General features: G+C 38.7%; 1 protein-coding gene across 8 annotated transcripts in view; it reads left to right on the top strand.

The window, feature by feature from the left end:
• Positions 1 to 13113, top strand: part of KNL1 (kinetochore scaffold 1) — a 70437-nt gene that overhangs the window by 20762 nt on the left and 36562 nt on the right. For 6 of the 8 annotated variants that reach the window (XR_010151608.1, XR_010151609.1, XM_016927946.4 and 3 more), the window contains 3 exons: positions 604 to 641; positions 4204 to 4256; positions 5913 to 10910. Coding sequence is in view for 6 of the 8 variants with exons in the window: in XM_016927946.4 (XP_016783435.1) it covers positions 604 to 641; positions 4204 to 4256; positions 5913 to 10910 (5089 nt within the window). In the remaining 2 variants the exon portion in view is untranslated. The remainder of the gene's footprint in view (positions 1 to 603; positions 642 to 4203; positions 4257 to 5912; positions 10911 to 13113) is intronic. The other 2 variants (XM_063794750.1, XM_063794752.1) reach the window with 1 other exon arrangement.

Genomic DNA, 13113 nt, shown 5'->3' on the forward strand with positions numbered 1-13113 from the left:
TCTTGTATGGCTGCACCAACATTTAGTGAACTCCCTATTGATGGACACTTGAGTGGTTTCTTTCATGTACTTTTTGTTTTAAGGCTCAAGTTTTAGAAAAGGAATTGCTTTGTAGGTCATTTTTTGAAAAAATAAGCAAGCAGTATATATTAAGCATATTTTTCTAGTTTATTTTTTTGAGATGGGGTCTCACTCTGTCACCCAGGCTGGAGTGCAGTGACATGATTATAGTTCATTGCAGCCCTGGACTTCAGGTCTCAAGTGATACTCCCACTTCACGCTCCCAAAGTGTTGGGATTACAGATGTGAGCCACCACGGCTGGCTGATAATATTCTTGAAATTAGCAAACCATTAAGACCAATCTGAAAAGTATCCTTTAGTTGCCTTGTAATTCCTTCAGCCAGTATTAGATGAGTCTTTTTTTAAAAAGATGTCTTTATAATTTTCTGCATTAGATGAGTCTTTTTTAAAAAGATGTCTTTATAATTTTCTGCTAGTCATTCTATGAAAGTCTTTCACCTTCTGTACTCTTTCAGCTGTTATTGAAAGATTCTTGGTAATTGTTTGGGGTATAGATTATAAAAATACTTTTTAATTTTTAGGAATAAGAAATTAGAAGATAATTACTGTGAAATTACTGGTGAGTATGACTAGAATACTTCTCTTATAGTAAGATAGTCTATTCATCTAGGTTCCTTGATCACTATTATGTACAAGAAACCATGAACCACGAAAAAAAAGCAAACAGAGGCCAGGCACGGTGGCTCACGCCTGTAATCCCAGCATTTTGGCAGGCTGAGGCAGGCGGATCACGAGGTTGGCAGATCGAGACCATCCTGGCCAACATGGTGAAACCCAGTCTCTACTAAAATACAAAAAAGTAGCTGGGCGTGGTGGTGCGCTCCTGTAGTCCCAGCTACTCAGGGCTGAGGCAGGGCAATCGCTTGAACCCAGGAGGCGGAGATTGCAGTGAGCTGAGATCGCGCCACTGCACTCCAGCAGTGGCTCCAAACAGAGCTTTGTTCTTTTTTTTTTTTTTCTTTTTGAGATGGAGTTTTGCTCTTATTGCCCAGGCTAGTGCAGTGGCACAATCTCAGCTCACTGCAACCTCCGCCTTCTGGTTTCAAGCAATTCTCCTGCCTCAGCCTCCCAAGTTGCTGGGATTACAGGCATCCGCCACCACGCCCAGCTAATTTTTTTGTATTTTTAGTAGAGACAGGGTTTCACCATGTTGGTCAGGCTGGTCTCGAACTGCTGACCCTCGTGATCTACCCGCCTTGGCCTCCCAAAGTGCTGGGATTACAGGTGTGAGCCACCGCGCCTGGCCCAGGGCTTTGTTCTTTACACAGTGTCTTCAATTTAAAATTTCACAGGCTCACTATTACTTCTTTTTTTTTTTTTTGAGATGAATTTTCATTCTTGTTGTCCAGGCTGGGGTGCAGTGGTGCAATCTGGGCTCACTGCAGCCTCTACCTCCCGGGTTCAAGCAATTCTCTTGCCTCAGCCTCCTGAGTAGCTGGGATTACAGGTGCCCACCACTACACCCAGCTAATTTTTTTTTGTATTTTTAGTAGAGACAGGGTTTCTCCATGTTGGCCAGGCTGCTCTCAAACTCCTGACCTCAGGTGATCCACCCGCCTCGGCCTCCCAAAGTGCTGGGATTATAGGTATGAGCCACTGCACCCAGCCAACTCACTGTTACTTCTTTCAAACCTGCTGTTTCTCCTGTTTTCTCTGTCTTGGACTCCCACTCGTTCAGTTATTCACTGAAGTCAGGAATCAAGAAGTCATTTTCAATTCTTCCTTTATGTCTAATGGCCATTTGGCCTACTTTCTGTTTTGTCTCCTAAATGTCTTGAAAATCTGTTACCTATTCTGTATTCCTTCTGTGACTGCTTTAATTCAAGTCGTTATTATTTTTTCTTGGGCTACTGTATTTCATTTCTTATCCTTCCAATCCATTCTCCATATTTCTAAATTTGATTATGTTACCTCCCAGCTTAAAATGGTTCAATGACACTGTTTTGCTTACAGAATAAAGCCCATACTCCTTAGCAGTGAGTTAGAATGTCCTTTATCACTTGGCCTGTTTTCTTCTCCAAACTTATCTCCTACCCGTTATATAGGTATCCCATGCTCTAGCCCATGATGAATTATTTGCAGTTCACTATATAAACTCTTTTTCTGCCTATATGCATTTATTTTTCATTTTATTTCATTTTATTTTTTTGAGACGGAGTCTCACTCTGTCACCCAGGCTGAAGTGAGGTGGTGCGATCTTGGCTCACTGCAACCTCCGCCTCCCAGGTTCAAGCGATTTTCCTGCCTCAGCCTCCCGAGTAGCTGGGATTACAGGCACGTGCCACCAGACCGAGCTAATTTTTGTATTTTTAGTAGAGATGGGGTTTCACCATGTTGGCCAGGCTGGTCTCAAACTCCTGACCTCAGATGATCCACCTGCCTTGGCCTCCAGAGTGCTTGGATTACAGGCGTGAGCCTCCGCACTCAGCCCCTATATGCATTTATAAATGCTATTTTCTCTATCTAAAGTGATCTTTCTACTCCAGTTTGCCTATCAGGCTTCTCATTTTTCACTTCACTTAGTTTAACTTCAGTGCTATCCAAAGTGTCCAGTCCACAAACTAACTGCTCAGTCCATGACAGAAAAGGAATTTGTACCATAATGTGCCTTAACTGTGGCATTAAGCCACTGTTTAGTTTAGCTTACACTTTTTTCCTAGCAATTATTATTATATGATTTATGTTTGCCGCCAGCTCCTTATCTCGTTATGAATAGGTAACAAGCAGATCACAGTCTGGCACCATACTTCAAGTAGCACTGGCTTAAATGGAACCCTCTCTGGCAAAACTTAAGGAGTTAGTCAGATGTTCTGTGCTCCCATAACACCTCTTTTATTTTTCAGTATATTTTAGAATTTATCACATTGTACTTTAAGTATTTCTGGCTGTCTTATTAAAGAGGCCAAACTTTTTTTGCAGGGGGTGGGAGATACTCCTCCTTGAGGAACACAGCTACCCCATAGGCAGTGTGCTCAGAATAGCCTGAACTACCATCTCTGGGAGTCCAGAAATTCAGAAATTTTGTCTTGTTCTTCTTTATACCTTAGTAGACATTTGAGGTGTGTTCGTTTGTTTGTTTGTTTTGTTTTTTCATGTAATAGGTTCTGAACCAACATTTGTTGAAAAAATGAATGGAAGCCTGAAATATAAATAAGGCTTTTAGTAAAAAAAAAAAAAGCTTATAATTATTTCATTATATGTACTCAAGCTCGTCATACATTCTTTAATGTGTTCTAAAGATTTGCCTTTAAACTTTAAATGTAAGTATTTTTAAATGTATTTCCTGTTTTAATATAGCCTTTTGAATCCCTTCCTTATTTACAAAGTCTGATTTGTAGTTCTAAAATAAGTCTTGAGTCTAATCCTTTATTTCCATTTTCATTGCTCTGTTGCCCTAACATGACCTCTTGCGTTAATCTGAACTATTGTAGTAACTTCCTTATTGGTTTATCTTCTCTTGAATCTACTTCTCCTTATTACTTTTTACTATTTTTCTAAAATGCATTATATTTTATAATGGGATTATTTTTATAAAGCACATGTGTCTTATCATGGGAATATCTAGATTCCTTAACATAGAATAAAAGACCCTTCAGAATCCTACCCTAACCTTTCAGTGTCATCATTTGATACTCTTCTCCATGGGACTTCTACTATCCAGGAAATAAAAATAGAGAAGTGAATAATAATAATAATAATAAGTAGTAGTCCAAGCTTTCCATCTTTAAAATCACCACCACATTATAAAAATATTTCAGCCACACAGAGGATACAATAATTATTGGTCTCTCTGTCACTAACATAGGATAATTAAGTCTTATGAAATTTTATATGTTCCCAACACAAAAGATAAATGTTTGAGGTGGTGGATATTCCAATTACCCTGATTTGATCATTACACAATGTATACAAGTATCAAAATATCACATGTAACACAAAAATATGTACAACAATGATGTATCAATTTTTAAAAAATTTAAAAAATTTAATACGTAAGTTCTTAAGGGCTTAGTTACTGGTAAATTCTAGTAAATACTTATAACTGATGAAGAACCTAAGAAAAGGAAAATCAGGCTCAGTGATATATTTTCTGACTACAGTTTTTTCTTTTTTCTAAATAGGGATGAACACATTGCTTTCTGCTCCCATTCATACCCAGATGCAACAGAAGGAGGTATGAGTTCATGCAAATACCTTCATATTGTAATGTCATTTGATTGTTAAAACAGAAAACACAATTCAATGATAATGGCATAATTTAGGGATGACTTAAAAAAATGAATCAGCATAAACTGGAAAGGCTTCCTACCTTTCCAGTTAACTTAAGGATAGTTAAGTCACTGCCAGTTTAAATAATGGGAGATACAGTATACCAGTACCTCTCAAAGTTTAAAGAGCACATGAGTCTTTATTTCTATTTCCTTAGTGATACTAGTACACAAGTCCATAGGCCATACTTTCAGTAGCAAAGAGTTAATCTGTGTCCTCACCGAAAAAACTGTTGTAGCACACAGTGTAATATATATATATATATATATATATATATATATATTTTAGGCTATCTCCTACAAGAAGGATTTTTTGTTGTTGTTGTTAGACACAGTCTTACACTGTTGCCCAGGCTGGAGTGCAGTGGCACAATCTTGGCTCATTGCAGCCTCAATCTTCTGGGCTGAAGCGATCCTCCCACCTCAGCCTCCTAAGTGGCTGGGACTACAGGTGCATGCCACCATGCCTAGCTAATTTTGTTCATTTTTTTGTAGAGACAAGGTCTCACTCTGTTGCCCAGGCTGGTCTTGAACTCCTGGGCTCAAGGGATCTTTCTGCCTCGGCTTCTCAAAGTGCTGGGATTACAAGTGTGAGCCACCAAGCCCAGTCTAGAATGTAATATAGATTAGCCATCATGGGCTTATGTCTTTCCTAGACTTTTAAAATTTAGGATAAGAATGACCTATTCAATATAGTAATTAGAATTTTTGTCATGTTTACATTTGGTGCTGTCAGTGTTTTTAACTTTTTAGTCATTCTAGTGGGTGTATAATTAACCTTGAATTTTTAATTTGTCCCAAAACACTAAAAAGTAAATTACTCGCAGACTTTAGATTTCTTTTTCTTTTCCTAATAGATTGGGTATTACTCTGTTGCCGAAGTTGGAGTGCAATGGTGTGATCCTAGCCTATGACAGCTCAAACTCCTGGACTCGAGCAGTCCTCCCACCTCAGCCTTCCTAGTAGCTAGGACAACAGGCATGCACCACTGTGCCTAATTTTTATAATTTTTTGTAGAGACAGGATCTTACTTTGTTACTCCTGGCTTCAGGCAATCCCCCTGCCTCAGCCTTCCAAAGTGCTTGGATTACAGGCGTGAGCCACTGTGCCTAGCCTAGAATAATTTTTTTTTTTTTTTTTTTTTTGAGACAGAGTCTTGCTCTGTCGCCCAGACTGGAATGCAGTGGTGCAATCTCAGCTCGCTGCAAGCTCCGCCTCCCAGGTTCACACCATTCTCCTGCCTCAGCCTCCCGAGTAGCTGGGACTACAGGTGCCTGCCACCATGCCTGGCTTATTTTCTTTTTTGTATTTTTTAGTAGAGACGGGGTTTCACCGTGTTAGCCAGGATGGTCTCGATCTTCTGCCCTCGTGATCCACCCGCCTCGGCTTCCCAAGAATAATTTTTAATGACAAATTATATGCAACATGCTACACCATTGATTCAAGCAAACCAACGTGTTACGAAACCATCACTGAGGATTTTTTTATATAGTACATGTTGTAAAATGCCTTTTTAAAAGTTTGCTTTTGTTCTGATCTCTTATATTTTGCTTTCATTATAGTTTTCAATTATAGAACATAACCATGAAAGGAAACATGCAAATGACCAGACAGTCATTTTTTCAGATGAAAACCAGATGGACCTGACATCAAGTCACACTGTAATGATTACCAAAGGCCTTTTAGATAATCCCATAAGTGAAAAGTCCACCAAGATAGATACCACATCATTTCTAGCTAATTTAAAGCTTCACACCGAGGACTCAAGAATGAAAAAAGAAGTAAATTTTTCCATGGATCAAAACACTTCTTCAGAAAATAAAATAGATTTCAATGACTTCATAAAAAGATTGAAAACAGGAAAATGTAGTGCTTTTCCTGATGTGCCTGATAAAGAAAATTTTGAGATACCTATTTATTCCAAGGAACCGAACAGTGCCTCTTCTACACATCAAATGCATGTATCTCTTAATGAAGATGAAAATAACAGTAATATTACTAGGATCTTTAGAGAAAAAGATGATGGGATGAATTTCACCCAGTGTCATACAGCCAATATTCAGACATTGATTCCCACATCCAGTGAGACCAACTCACGGGAATCTAAAGGTAATGATATTACAATTTATGGCAATGACTTTATGGACTTGACATTTAACCACACTTTGCAGATTTTACCTGCAACAGGTAATTTTTCTGAAACAGAAAATCAAACTCAGAATGCCATGGATTTAACAACAGGTTATGGAACTAAAGCTTCAGGAAATAAAACAATTTTTAAGAGTAAACAAAATACTGCTTTTCAAGACCTTTCCATAAACTCTGCAGACAAAATACATATTACCAGAAGTCATATTACGGGGGCAGAAACTCACATAGTCTCACAGACTTGTAATCAGGATGCCAGAATATTAGCCATGACCCCAGAATCTATATGTTCTAATCCATCTATTCAAGGTTATAAGACTGTTTTCTATTCTAGTTGTAATGATGCCATGGAAATGACCAAATGTCTCTCAAATATGAGAGAGGAGAAAAATTTGCTAAAGCATGACAGTAATTATTCTAAAATGTATTGCAATCCAGATGCTATGTCTTCTCTCACAGAGAAAACTATTTATTCCGGAGAGGAGAACATGGACATTACCAAGAGTCATACAGTTGCAATAGATAATCAGATTTTTAAACAAGATCAATCAAATGTGCAAATAGCAGCTGCACCAACACCTGAAAAAGAAATGATGCTCCAAAATCGTATGACCACATCAGAAGATGGGAAAATGAATGTAAATTGTAACTCAGTTCCTCATGTATCTAAGGAAAGAATACAGCAGAGCCTGTCAAATCCTTTGTCTATTTCATTGACTGATAGAAAGACTGAACTCTTATCAGGTGAAAATACGGATTTGACTGAAAGTCACACAAGTAACTTAGGAAGTCAGGTTCCTCTTGCAGCTTATAATCTAGCACCGGAGAATACCAGTGAATCTCACTCTCAGAGCAAAAGCTCTTCAGATGAATGTGAAGAAATTACCAAAAGTCATAATGAACCATTTCAACGATCAGACATAATAGCCAAAAACAGCTTAACCGACACCTGGAACAAAGACAAAGATTGGGTTTTGAAGATTTTGCCCTACCTTGATAAAGATTCTCCTCAGTCAGCTGATTGTAATCAGGAGATAGCAACAAGCCATAATATAGTCTACTGTGGTGGAGTTCTTGATAAACAAATAACTAATAGAAATACAGTATCATGGGAACAATCTTTGTTTTCTACCACAAAGCCATTATTTTCATCAGGACAGTTCTCTATGAAAAATCATGATACTGCTATAAGTAGTCATACAGTGAAATCTGTACTAGGCCAGAATTCTAAACTGGCTGAGCCACTGAGGAAAAGTTTAAGCAATCCCACACCTGACTATTGCCATGACAAGATGATTATATGTTCAGAGGAAGAGCAAAATATGGATCTAACAAAGAGCCACACTGTTGTCATTGGATTTGGTCCTTCTGAACTACAAGAACTTGGTAAAACTAATTTAGAACACAATACTGGCCAGCTAACAACAATGAACAGACAGATAGCTGTAAAAGTTGAAAAATGTGGTAAAAGTCCCATAGAAAAAAGTGGAGTACTTAAATCTAACTGTATTATGGATGTGTTAGAGGACGAAAGTGTACAGAAACCTAAATTTCCAAAGGAAAAGCAAAATGTCAAAATTTGGGGAAGGAAAAGTGTTGGTGGACCAAAAATTGATAAGACTATTGTATTTTCAGAAGACGATAAGAATGATATGGATATCACTAAGAGTTATACAATAGAAATAAACCATAGACCTTTATTAGAGAAACGTGATTGTCATTTGGTGCCATTGGCAGGAACTTCTGAAACTATTTTATATTCATGTGGGCAGGATGACATGGAGATCACTAGAAGTCACACAACTGCCTTAGAATGTAAAACTGTCTCACCAGATGAAATAACTACTAGGCCTATGGACAAAACTGTAGTGTTTGTAGATAATCCTGTTGAACTAGAAATGACAGAGTCCCATACTGTTTTCATTGACTACCAAGAAAAGGAAAGAATAGACAGACCTAACTTTGAACTATCCCAAAGGAAAAGCCTAGGAACACCAACAGTGATATGTACTCCTACTGAGGAGAGTGTTTTCTTTCCAGGAAATGGTGAAAGTGACCGTCTAGTAGCAAATGACAGCCAGCTAACCCCTCTGGAGGAATGGTCTAATAATAGGGGCCCTGTAGAGGTAGCTGATAACATGGAATTGTCTAAATCAGCCACTTGCAAAAACATCAAAGATGTACAAAATCCTGGATTTCTGAATGAACCTCTATCAGGCAAAAGTCAGAGAAAAAGCCTTAAGCTAAAAAATGACAAGACCATTGTATTTTCAGAGAATCATAAAAATGATATGGATATTACCCAGAGTTGTATGGTGGAAATAGATAATGAAAGTGCCCTGGAGGATAAAGAGGACTTCCATTTGGCAGGGGTTTCTAAAACTATTTTGTATTCATGTGGGCAGGATGACATGGAGATCACTAGGAGTCACACAACTGCCTTAGAATGTAAAACTCTCCTGCCAAATGAAATAGCTATTAGGCCCATGGACAAAACCGTATTGTTCACAGATAATTACAGTGATCTGGAAGTCACCGATTCCCATACTGTTTTCATTGACTGTCAAGCCACAGAGAAAATACTTGAAGAAAACCCTAAATTTGGAATAGGAAAAGGAAAAAACTTGGGTGTTTCCTTTCCTAAGGATAATAGCTGTGTTCAAGAAATCGCTGAAAAACAAGCACTGGCTGTAGGAAACAAAATTGTTCTTCACACCGAGCAAAAGCAACAACTCTTTGCTGCTACTAATAGAACTACTAATGAAATCATCAAATTTCATAGTGCTGCTATGGATGAAAAGGTCATAGGGCAAGTTGTAGACCAGGCCTGTACATTGGAAAAAGCGCAAGTTGAAAGCTGTCAGTTAAATAATAGAGATAGAAGAAATGTGGACTTTACAAGTAGTCATGCAACTGCTGTTTGTGGATCCAGTGATAATTATTCCTGTTTACCAAATGTTATTTCCTGTACTGATAATTTGGAGGGTAGTGCCATGCTCTTATGTGATAAAGATGAGGAAAAAGCCAATTATTGCCCAGTGCAAAATGATCTTGCTTATGCAAATGATTTTGCCAGTGAATATTACTTGGAATCTGAGGGACAGCCTCTCTCTGCTCCTTGTCCTTTGTTAGAGAAGGAAGAAGTTATTCAAACCAGTACCAAAGGACAGTTAGACTGTGTCATAACACTGCACAAAGATCAAGATCTGATTAAGGATCCACGAAATCTATTGGCTAATCAAACTTTAGTATATAGTCAAGATCTGGGGGAGATGACTAAACTTAATTCAAAGCGAGTATCTTTTAAGCTTCCAAAGGATCAAATGAAAGTCTATGTTGATGACATTTATGTTATTCCTCAGCCTCATTTCTCAACCGACCAACCTCCATTACCTAAAAAAGGACAGAGTAGTATCAATAAAGAAGAAGTAATACTGTCTAAAGCTGGAAATAAGAGTTTAAATATTATAGAAAATTCCTCTGCACCCATATGTGAAAACAAGCCCAAAATACTCAATAGTGGGGAATGGTTTGCTACAGCCTGTAAAAAAGAACTGAAGGAAAATATTCAAACAACTAACTATAATACAGCTCTAGATTTCCACAGTAACTCAGACGTAACTAAGCAAGTCATTCAAACTCATGTCAATGCTGGAGAAGCACCAGATCCTGTAATTACATCTAATGTTCCATGTTTTCATAGTATCAAACCAAATCTGAATAATTTGAATGAAAAAACTGGAGAGTTCTTAGCCTTTCAAACTGTTCATCTACCACCCCTTCCAGAGCAATTACTTGAATTAGGAAATGAGGCACACAATGATATGCATATAGTGCAAGCTACAGAAATACATAATATTAACATAATCTCCAGCAATGCTAAAGATAGTAGAGATGAGGAAAATAAAAAGTCTCATAATGGAGCTGAAACCACCTCTCTACCGCCAAAGACAGTTTTTAAAGATAAAGTAAGGAGATGTTCTTTGGGAGTCTTTTTGCCTAGATTGCCCAACAAGAGAAATTGTAGTGTCACTGGTATTGATGACCTGGAACAGATTCCAGCAGACACAACTGATATAAATCACTTAGAAACTCAGCCAGTCTCTAGCAAAGATTCAGGCATTGGATCTGTTGCAGGTAAACTGAACCTAAGTCCTTCTCAATATATAAATGAGGAAAATCTTCCTGTATATCCTGATGAGATCAATTCTTCAGACTCTATTAACATAGAAACTGAGGAAAAGGCCTTGATTGAGACATACCAAAAAGAGATTTCACCATATGAAAATAAAATGGGAAAAACTTGCAATAGCCAGAAAAGAACGTGGGTACAAGAAGAAGAAGATATTCATAAGGAGAAAAAAATCAGAAACAATGAGATTAAGTTTAGTGATACGACACAAGATCGGGAGGTGAGCTCTGTCTTGAACCAAAGAATGTTCTTGAATTTTGGATTTTGTTTTGTTTTTTTAAATTGTGGGTATTCTCAAATTTTAATCTTAGTCTCGGGTAGGCAGAAAATAATTATTTCCACTTAGAGGGCTGGAGAAATATTCTTATGTAGAACCTTCAGAAATTAATTGACTAACAGCTAGACTTCAAAGCAATTTAAAGTGACAAATAGTCACAAAAAAATTAAATGGAAAATTGTACAAAAAGTAGCCAAAGTTAAACTTGTATAATTTCAAAAATTTCAAAAGGTATATACTGTCACCTCTAGTGATTTGTCAATTTGGCTTTATGTAAGAATCTCTAGGGAGGTTATATATAGCTTGCAAAGTCATCTTCAGTGTTGTTATATTTGGGGAGTAAAAAGCTTTTTATTTTGCCAACTGCATGAAGTAAAGCTTGACTGAATTTCCTTGGCTGACAAGGATATGTAGAAGTTGAGAGTCCATTTTCTTTATTATTTAATTTTATTTTTATTTTATTTTATTTTTGAGACAGAGTCTTGTTCTGTTGCCCAGGCTGGAGTGCAGTTGTGTGATCTCAGCTCACTGCAACCTCTGCCTTCTGGGTTCAAGTGATTCTCCTGCCTCAGCCTTCCGAGTAGCTAGGATTGCAGGTGCCTGGCACCACACCCGGCTAATTTCTTTTTTTTTTTTTTTTTTTTGTATTTTTAGTAGAGATGGGGTTTCCCCATGTTGGCCAGGCTAGTCTCGAACTCCTGATCTCAGGTGATCCACCCACCTTGGCCTGCCAAAGTCCTGATATTACAGGAGTGAGCCACCACGTCCAGCCTGCATTCTATTTTCGATAAATATATAGATTATCTGCTATGTCTTAGGCACTGTTTTATGTGCTGGGAATGCAGAGAAAAATCTGCTGTCATGGAGTTTACATAATAGCATTTATTCATTTATTTATTTTTGAGACAGACCCTCGCTCTGTTGCCCAGGCTGGAGTGCAGTGGCGCGATCTCGGCTCACTGCAACCTCCATCTCCCTGGTTCAAGTGATTGTCATGTCTCAGCCTCCCAAGTAGATGGGAGAACGGGTGCACACCACAATGCCTTGCTAATTTTTGTATTTTTAGTAGAGACGAGGTTTCACCACGTTGGCCAGGCTGGTCTCAAACTCCTGGCCTCAAGTGACCCACCCACCTCGACCTCCCAGAGTGCTGGGATTACAGGCATAAGCCACCACGGCCCATAATGGCGTTTATTTATTTATTTATTTATTTATTTTTGTTTTGTTTTGAGATTAAGTCTTGCTCTGTTGCCCAGGCTGGAGCACAGTGGCGTGATCTCAGCTCACTGCAACCTCCGCCTCCCAGGTTCAAGCGATTCTCCTGCCTTGGCCTCTTGAGTAGCTGGGATTACAGGCATGTGCCACCACACCCGGCTAATCTTTGTATTTTCAGTAGAGTCAGGGTTTCACAATGTTGGCCAGGCTGGTCTTAAACTCCTGATCTCAAGTGATCCACCTTCCTTAGCCTCCCACAATGTTGGGGTTACAGGCGTGAGCCACAGTGCCCAGCCCCCTTAATAGCATTTACATAAAAGAATATATTGTTTTCAGCCAGGCGTGGTAGCTCACGCCTATAATCCCAGCACTTTGGGAGGCCAGGGCAGGTTGATCACGAGATCAGGAGATCAAGACCATCCTGGCTAACACGGTGAAACCCTGTCTCTACTAAAAATACAAAATATTAGCCAGGCATGGTGGCGAGCACCTGTAGTTCCAGCTACTCAGGAGACTGAGGCAGGAAAATGGCGTGAACCCGGGAGGTGGAGCTTGCAGTGAGCCGAGATCACGCCAGTGCACTCCAGCCTGGGCGACAGAGTGAGACTCCGCCTCAAAAAAAAAAAAAACTTATCAAAAAGCATGTAAGAAGATAGATGAAGATGGCATTTAAAGCTGTGAAGTCAAATGGTTAAAATAGTAAAAGCAGGACCACATAACTTATTCAGCTAAAGAAGTCTTGGTCAGCTGGGGAGGAAAGTAGAAAAGCCTGGAAATAAGTTTATTGTCTGGACTCTAGCCAGGGCCACCACATACAGCCAATATTCTAGTCTGGTTTTCTGCAGTGTGGTTGCCCTGCTGTTGGTGGCTAGTAGTTGAATAATTGGATAGGTGAACATTTGGTAGCTTACAGGATCTGATTATAACTTAG

Source organism: Pan troglodytes, chromosome 16 (genome assembly GCF_028858775.2).
Source record: "Pan troglodytes isolate AG18354 chromosome 16, NHGRI_mPanTro3-v2.0_pri, whole genome shotgun sequence".
Lineage (NCBI taxonomy): Eukaryota > Metazoa > Chordata > Mammalia > Primates > Hominidae > Pan > Pan troglodytes.